The sequence below is a fragment of the Pelecanus crispus genome, chromosome 15 (genome assembly GCF_030463565.1).
Source record: "Pelecanus crispus isolate bPelCri1 chromosome 15, bPelCri1.pri, whole genome shotgun sequence".
NCBI lineage: Eukaryota > Metazoa > Chordata > Aves > Pelecaniformes > Pelecanidae > Pelecanus > Pelecanus crispus.
This window is the reverse complement of record NC_134657.1, coordinates 3,396,439-3,404,938: the sequence shown is the minus strand read 5'-3', so window position 1 is coordinate 3,404,938 and position 8,500 is coordinate 3,396,439. Positions and strand designations below refer to the sequence as shown.

At 72.3% G+C, this 8,500-nt stretch overlaps 1 protein-coding gene across 1 annotated transcript; it reads left to right on the top strand.

Moving 5' to 3' along the window:
• The first annotated feature begins 2,365 nt into the window (after positions 1 to 2,365).
• On the top strand, positions 2,366 to 7,049 carry EFHD2 (EF-hand domain family member D2). The gene is made up of 4 exons (XM_075721487.1): positions 2,366 to 2,565; positions 6,315 to 6,462; positions 6,603 to 6,737; positions 6,915 to 7,049. Exons 1-4 carry the CDS (start codon positions 2,366 to 2,368, stop codon positions 7,047 to 7,049), a joined length of 618 nt encoding a protein of 205 aa, XP_075577602.1.
• The last annotated feature ends 1,451 nt before the right edge of the window (positions 7,050 to 8,500 follow it).

The following is an 8,500-nucleotide window of genomic DNA, read 5'->3' as shown; positions in this document are numbered from 1 at the left end:
TGGAGCACGAGGCACGATGCGGTATGGAAACACGGCATCCCCGGGAACGGCGGGGCGCAGCGGCGGCCGGAGCCGCCCCGTCGGAACGGGAAGGGACGAAGAGGAGCGGCGTCGGCCGCGCTGGTGCGTTACGGCGGCGGCGTGAGAACGAGCCCGGGGAGACGAGAGCGAAGTCCTGGTCGGTTGGGACGGGGCAATGGCCTGGGCTCGCCCGCTGCTGCCATCAAATGCAGTCCTGCTGCGCTGTTTCTGTTAGCAAGGGTGAGAGCAGAGCCTGCTTGCTGGGGAGCAGCGGCGTTTTGGGGAGGGGGGTCTCTGGGGCGAACGGGGCGGCTCCCGCGCCCGTCGCCCCTGCAGCCGCTCGGCCTTTGCGTCGCTCGGAGCAGTCTGTGCCGCGTCCCCTGCAGATCTGTTCAGCCGAGGGTAATTTGGGTGCGAGCAAAGCCTCGGGAGGTTTTGGGGGGGGTGGTTAATGGGAGGTAAAGGTCTAAAAGCAGCACGGAGGGGCCACGGCTTGCTGACGCCGCATCGTGCGTGGGCGTGCTGTCAGGCACAGCCTGCCCGGGGCCGCGGGGCGTGCAATGGCCGAGGCATAGCTTCTGGTGCGGGCTGCGCAGTGAGCGGCCGTGCCGCAGGGCTCTGGTTCGCGGCGTGGCCTGCTTTTCCCCCTCCGTGCGCGGTGGGCTTCCGTCGGCGTGCTAGCCCGGGCTTGTTGTGGGGCCGAGGCGTGAGCTCGTACGCCTGCATGAGTGGCAGGGCAGCCGTGAGCCCGTCCGCCTGCGCCGTGGGCATCTCCTGCGGGTCGATGCGGTGGTTTCGGGCTGGGGTACGTGATGGTGGGGGAGTCCCCATCCCTGGAGGGGTGCAAAAAAGGGGCAGAGGTGGCACTTGGGGACATGGTTTAGTGGGCATGGGGGTGTTGGGGTGATGGTTGGGCTGATGATCTTAGCGATCCTTCCCAACCTTAGTGATTCCTAGTTTTTACTTTCATTAAAAATAATCCAGCCACCAAGCCAGGAAACATGAAATTAATTATTACTCTCCCCTGAACTGGCTTAGTGGTGGACCTGGTAGTGTAGGTTAATGGTTGGACTGGGTGATCTTAAAGGGCTTTTCCAACCTCAGCGGTTCCATGGTTGTACGACTCTGTCTCTGTGCGCTCGATCCCACCCGTGGGTAATGGAAGCAGCGCAGGTGCCTGCAGGTGCCCTGGGGCTGCAGCAGCCGCTGCCCCTCCCTTGCTCCTGAGCGATCCAAGCTGCGTCCCTGCGAGATCCCACCCGCGGGTGGAGGGGACCCCCGTGGAGAGCCGGACGTGCTGCAGGGGGAGGCCGGGGAGACGGTGAGGGGCTGCCAGGGGGGCTGCAGCCGCGCCCAGGGGGGGTGCAGCTGGTGCTGGGCGTTGCAGCGGGGTGGGGGGCGGCTGCAGCCGGTGCTGGGCGTTGCAGCGGGGTGGGGGGCGGCAGCCGGGGCCGGGGGGTTGCAGCTGGGGCCGGGGGGGGTTGCAGCCGGAGCCGGGGGTTGCAGCGGGGCCTGAGGGGGTTGCAGCTGGGGCTGGGGGGTGCAGCAGGGCCGGGGGTGCAGCTGATGCTGGGGGGGGGGCTGCAGCCGGGGCCAGGGGGCTGCAGCCGGTGCTGGCCGGGGGCGTGCAGCCAGGGCGGGGGGCGTGCAGCGGGGCCGGGGGGGGTGCAGCCGGGGCCGGGGGGCGTGCAGCGGGGCCGGGGGGTGCAGCGGGGCCTGAGGGGGTTGCAGCTGGGGCTGGGGGGTGCAGCAGGGCCGGGGGTGCAGCTGATGCTGGGGGGGGCTGCAGCCAGGGCCAGGGTGCTGCAGCCAGTCCTGAGCGGGGGCTGCAGCCGGGGCAGGGGGCGTGCAGCAGGGCTGGGGGTGCAGCTGATGCTGGGGGGGGCTGCAGCCGGGGCCAGCGGGGGGTGCAGGCGGTGCTGGACGTTGCAGCGGGGTGGGGAGGTTGCAGCCAGGGCCGGGGGCGGGGGGGCTGCAGCCGGGGCAGGGCGGTGGGGGTGCAGCCGGAACCAGGGGGTGCAGCCGGGGGGTGGGGGGGTTGCAGCCGGGGCCGGGGGTGGCAGCTGATGCTGGGCGGGGGCTGCAGCCGGGGCCAGGGGGCTGCAGCCGGTGCTGGGCGGGGGGCGTGCAGCCGGGGCGGGGGGCGTGCAGCCGGGGCGTGCAGCCGGGGCCGGGGGGTGCAGCGGGGCCGGGGGGCGTGCAGCGGGGCCGGGGTTGCAGCCGGGGCGGGGGGCGCGCAGCGGGGCCGGGGGGTGCAGCAGGGCCGGGGGTGCAGCCGGGCCCCCCGGGGCCGCCCCCGCCGGCGGGGCGGAGCGGGGCGGGGCGGGGCGGGCATCCGGGCACCATGGCGGCGGCGGCGGCGGCGGAGGAGCTGGCGGGGCGGCGGGGCCGGGGGCCGGAGCCGGGGCCGGGGCCGGGCAGCCCGGCGGGGCGGGTGGGGGGCGAGGGGTCGCCCGGGGGGGGCCGCCGGGTCTTCAGCCCCGCCGGGGAGTTCCGCGAGTTCTCCCGGCGACAGCTCCGCGACATGGAGCGGCTCTTCCGACAGTGAGTGCCGGGGGGGACGGGGAGCGGGACCCCCCGGGGGGCTTCAGCGGGCTCCGGCCGGGGCCCCCCCGCCATCCCGGCTGCTGGCCGGAGAGATGGCCCCGCGCCCCCGCCCCGGCCTGCAGGAGGGACCCCCGGGACCCCCCCCCATTCCTTGCGGGAGGGACCCCCGGGACCCCCCCCATTCCTTGCAGGAGGGATCCCCGGGACCCCCCCCCCCCTTCCTTGCAGGAGGGACCCCCGGGACTACCCCACCCCATTCCTTGCAGGAGGGACCCCCGGGACCCCCCCCATTCCTTGCAGGAGGGATCCCCGGGACCCCCCCCCCCCTTCCTTGCGGGAGGGACCCCCGGGACCCCCCCATTCCTTGCGGGAGGGACCCCCGGGACCCCCCCATTCCTTGCAGGAGGGACCCCCGGGACTACCCCACCCCATTCCTTGCAGGAGAGACCCCCCCCATTCCTTGCAGAAGGGACCCCCGGGACTCCCCCCGTTCCTTGCAGGAGTGACCCTCGGGACCCCCCCATCTGCTTGCAGGAGGCCCCCCCCCCCTCCCCCATTCCTTGCAGGAGGGTCCCCCCCGGACCTCCAGCTCCTTGCAGGAGGGACCCCCACATTCCTTGTAGGAGGCGACCCTGGGACAGGCCCCCCCCCCCCCCATTCCTTGCAGGGGAGACCCTCGGGACCTCCAGCTGCTTGCAGGAGAGACCCCCCTCTATTCCTTCCAGGAGGGTCCCCTCCATTCCTTGTAGTAGGGACCCCCGGGACCCCCCCCATTCCTTGCAGGAGGGACCCCCCGGACCTCCAGCTCCTTGCAGGAGGGACACCCCTTCCATTCCTTGCAGAAGGGACCCCCAGGACCCCCAGCTGATTGCAGGAGGGGACCCCCCAGGACCCCCCACTCCTTGCAGTAGGGAGTAGGGACCCCCAGGACCTCCAGCTGCTTGCAGGAGGGACCCCCCCGATTCCTTGCAGGAGGGACCCCCTGGCTCCTTGCAGGAGGCTCCCCCCCTCCCAGCTCTTTGCGGGAGGGACGGCTGCAATGCCCTCCACCCCTCGTGGGAGGGATCCCCGGGACTTCCCCCCCATCCAGCCCCTCGCGGGAGGGATGCCAGGGGCGCCTTCCCCCAGCTCCTCGCAGGAGAGACCCCCGCACGCCCCCAAATCCTCACAGAAGGGAACCCCCTCCCCCCTCTCCTGGGAGGGAGGGACCCTGGCACCTTGCGCTGAGGCTGGGGGGGGGCTGGAGGATACGGCCAGGGCCCCCCGCGTACCCCGTGCCGCATTGCCACGGGGCCCCCGCTCCTCTGCCGCCAGCGGCGCGGCCCCCGGGGCTGCGGCAGCAAGGGCAGCGTGGGTGGGCGGCGTGTCCCCGGCATCGCCGGCCACGCTGCGTGCCACCGTGCGCGGCGGAGCGTGACTCCTCGAGATGGGCCGCGGGCGGGGGAGCTGGCAGCCGGCGTCGAGCCCTGGAAATTTCCAGGGAGGTGGTGGGGGGGAGACAGAAATCGGGGTGGCTGCGAGCACGGTCACGCCGGGATGCGCGTGAGTAGCCGGGGGCGAGTGGGACGGCCCTGGAGCATCCCCGCAGAGCCCGCAGCGGGTCGGGCGCTTTGTGCGGGCAGCGCGGAGACGGCGCAGGCGAAGGCACGGCTGCGGTGGGCCGCGGCCACCCCTCGCCCCGGTGGGCGTGGGGTGCTGCATGGTCTCGCTTGGGGACGGCCGAGTGCCGGAGAAAGCGGGGGGGATGGAGGCAGCGAGGCTGGGGGGTGTTTGGGGCACAGGCGTGCCCTCCCGGCGTCCCTGGCAGCGCAAGGAGCTCCCCGAGCCCCCCGTTCCCCGCTTCTTCCCGGAGGGCTGTCGCCGTGCCAGTTGCCGCTCGCGGTCTCGTGGGCTGCAGCAGAAGGGAGCCCGCAGGGTCGGGGGTCCCGTGCTCGGGGTCCCCGGGGGAAGAACCGCAGCCGGCGCGGCTGCTCCTGGTGCCAGCCGGGGCTGGGGGGCCGTGGGCGCTCCGGCTGCGGCGCAGCCGGTGGAAGCGGCGTGCGGTGGGAGTCTGGCGGGCGCTGCGCAGCCGAGGGAGGCAGGCGCGTGAAGCAGACGGGTTTGCTCTGACACCTGCAGCGTCTCGCTGCAGCGAAAGGAGCAGCGCCGGGGCTGCGTGGGAGGCGGCGGGGCGTGGGAGCCGGGGGTCTCCCAGGAAAAGGATGCCGTGGAGGCAAAGCCTGCCCCGCTGCCGTCCTCATGCTGCGACGACGCGGCTGCGCGGGGTAAAGCCAGGCGTGTGAGGGTTTTTTGCTCGCCGCAGGGGAGATGTTGCCCTTTGGGAGCTTTGGGGAAGCAGAGGGATGCCTGCATCCCTGAAGCTCGGAGAGGAGGAGAGCGAGGAAGCAGCCTGCGGTCGCGGGAGGGCTTGCACGCGACGAGGCGGCGAGGCCGCGCTAGTGAACGTGCCCCTTGCCGAGGAACTCTCGCGGTGATGCTCTGAGCGGGCTCTGCTCCCCCAGCCTGGCTCCGGGGGTGACGGCAGCAGCAGGCAGAGGGGAGCAGCGTGGGGCTGGTGCGGAGCCGGCTCTGTTTCGGGGCCCCCGGCAGCGTGGGAGAGCAGGAAGACGCGCCGCTTGCCACACGGACGGCGCAGACCGCAGCCGAGAAGGTGCAAATGAGTCATGGAGCTGCGGCGCGGCGATGCTCTGCGTGGCTGCTGCAGCGCCTGCAAGCACAGAAAAGAGAAGCCACGCAGAAAAAAAAAATAAAATGAGCCCGGACGTGACGGTTGCAGCCGGGTAGCTGCTCGGCTGCTTCTGCATTGCCCCGGGACGTGCTGCAGGGCCTTCCTCTTGCGCCCGCAGGCGAGGTGACAGCAGCGAGCCTCGCAGGGCCGCCGCAGGGAGAGCGGCTGCCCGTGCCGCGGAGCTGTAGGAAGCGAGAGCCCGCTGTGCCGTGCCATGCCGGAAGGCTGCGGGGCAGCGGGCAGCGTGCCATCGGCACGGCCTACGGTGCGAGGGCGAGCTGCAGGCTGCGTGCTGGTGGGGCTGTTGGCAGGAGGCTGGGTGGGATGGCGGCGTCGGTCGCAGGCAGGGGTGCGAGGAGCGATGTCTCTGCCGGGGTCCGTAAGCAGGCTGGGTGAAGGGAGACGCGCCCGGATCTCTCGGCCAAGCCCAGGCGTCCGGCCAGGGCTGGAGCGCGGGCGCTGAGGGGCTCTGGGCAGGCGGCACAGGGAGGAGGAGGAGGAGGAGGAGGAGGAGGAGGCTGCACCGGCTGCGCTCGTGTTCGCCGCGGTCAAACAGGCAGGGGCTGCCGGGAGCACAGTGCCAAAGCCCCGGGAGCCGGGCGAGCTGCTGCCGTGGCCGAGAGGCAGACGCAGGGGCGACGGGGGGAGCAGTGCCCGGCGGGCTCGGTGCCGTGGCCCATTCGCCTTCGTAGCGGCCCGGGGTAGCGTGCGCTCGGGCTCCTGGCCCAGGGAGCCGGCAGCGGGCTTGGCAGCATCCCCGGGGCTGGTTCTGCCAAGTGCCGTGCGGAAGCGATCCCGGATGAGGCCCCGGGGGGCCGTTAGCGGTTCCCCGGCAGCTTCCCGTGGTCTGGCGAGCCGCCCGAGCCGCGCTGGTCCTTGGGTCGGTGCCCTGGTCCTTGCCGCTCCCGCCTCGCTCCCCGGCCAGCGTGGGCACCGGCTGTTGGGCGCACGCGGTGGGGGGGCTGCACACACTGTGCGCCCCGTGGCGATTTGACGGGACCGTGCCTCCGTCCCGCAGGTACGACGCGGGGAAAGACGGCTTCATTGACCTGATGGAGCTGAAGCTGATGATGGAGAAGCTGGGGGCGCCGCAGACGCACCTGGGCCTGAAGAACATGATCAAGGAAGTGGATGAAGACTTGGACAGCAAGCTCAGCTTTCGGGAGGTGAGGGGCCGGGGGGCCCGCACGCTGGCACGGAGGCGTCCCCGGCGGCTGCTGGGCTGGGGCGGTGGTCAGAAGGCGGGGAGGGAGTTGTGGTGGCCTCGAGGACTCGGGGGAGCCGACGCCAGCATCTCCCCTCGCAGTTCCTGCTGATTTTCCGCAAAGCGGCGGCGGGCGAGCTGCAGGAGGACAGCGGGCTGCACGCCCTGGCCCGGCTCTCCGAGATCGACGTCTCCACGGAGGGGGTGAAAGGCGCCAAGAGCTTCTTCGAGGCCAAGGTGAGGCGAGCGCCGGGGCGCGAGAGGTCCCGACATGGGACGGGGGTGCCCGAGGGCGCTTTGGTGCGGGCTCGCCGGGGATGACGGGTGGGCCGGAGGTGGAGGTGCTGGGGTGGGCGGCCCCTGCCCCTTGCAGGGGGTCTCGGGGGACGCGGCCAGCCGTGCCACCATCCGCAGGTGCAAGCCATCCACGATGCCAGCCGCTTCGAGGAGGAGATCAAGGCGGAGCAGGAGGAGAAGAAGAAGCAGGCGGAGGAGCTGAAGCAGAGGAAGGCGGCGTTCAAGGAGCTGCAGTCCACCTTCAAGCAGTGACGGGGCGCCGGCGCGGAGCCGGGCAGGACTGGCGTGCGGCGCCCGGGCCGGGAATGCTGTGCGTGCCACGTGCCGACCGTGCCGGGAGCGATGGCCGAGCCGCGTGCCGCCCGCGACTCCCCGAAGGCCGGGCTGCGGGCGGGCTCCCGGCCCCGCCGAGCCGCAGCACCCGCTCGGCCCCGGCTCCCCGCTCCCCGCCTTGCTGTGGTGTCTGTAGGTGTTCGTGCTCCCTCTGCCCGTGTCCCCAGCATCCATCATCGTCGTCGTCGTCCCCTCCTGCCCTGCCGAGCTGCTCCTTCCCCGAGGAAGCCGGCAGCGCCCGGTCCCCTGCCCACAGCCGTGCCGGGGGTTGTCGCTGCCGAGTCCCCGGGCAGCCGTGCCCAGGCTGTCGCGTGTGGTGCGTGCACTGCGTGCACTGCGAGGCTTGCAGGACGGGGGCTGGCCTGGGCGGGCGTCGTGGTGGCCGCGCCAGCTCGGGCGGCTGGCGGTGTTGCCACGCGTGGCCGCCTCGGCGCTGCACGCCGGGACGCCCGGGCCGAAAGCCAGGCGTGCTGCGGGCAAGCGTGGCGAGAGCCAGGTGCCGGCGGAGGGGCCGTGCGGCGCCGCGCCTGCTTGCCTGCGTCTCTTTTTATTTTGGGAAAAAACATACAGAAAGGCAGCTGCTGGCCCGCGAAGCTTTATTGTCGCTTTTCGTGTGTTGCGTTCAGCCCGGGAGGGTGGCGAGCGTTGTAGCCACGAGCGGTTCCCGTCGGTCGGTCGAGGCTCCCGCGGTTGCGGGTGGCTGTAAGGAGGCGCGTCTGTCCCGTGGTGTTCCCTGAGCGGCGGTACCGGTGGGGTGTGTTTTGTTTTTTTATTTGAATCCCAAATAAATATTATCTTTTGTAAGTGCGCCGGGTGCCTGTGCAGGGGGCCGAGGTGGAGCCGTGGCGCGGTCACGTCTGCAGCGGGGGCTCGGGTTGGGGGAAGGAGCCTGCTGGGGAGCGGGGTCCGGCCGCGGGCACCCGCTCCCCGCCGCTGGAGCCGAACGCCCCGGGTTGTGGCAAACGGGGATGAGCTGCGGCGGTGCCGGGACAGCAGCGTGGGAAGCAGTGGGGGCCTGATCCAGGTGCGGCGTTCCCGAAGGTCTTCGCCGTCCCTGCTGGCATCTGCTCGTGCGCCCAGGGGTCACCCCCCCCGCCGCGCTCCGTGGCCCCGTGGGGCTGTGGCCTTAGTCGCATCGAGCACGTCAATGAGTGTGAAATACGGGGACCCTGGTCCGGCGGTGGGCTACTGGGGGGCCACGTCCCGGGGCGGCTGGTGCTCGGGGTTGGGGTGCAGCGGGGGCCGCCCGGCACCCCATGGAGAGCAGCAGGGCTGGGGGGCTGCCTGCCAGCCGACCCCCGAGGGGGACTCTGCCTGCCCCCAGGTTGGGTGCAGGGGTCCCTGCCGTGCCATGGCGCAATGGGCAGCTG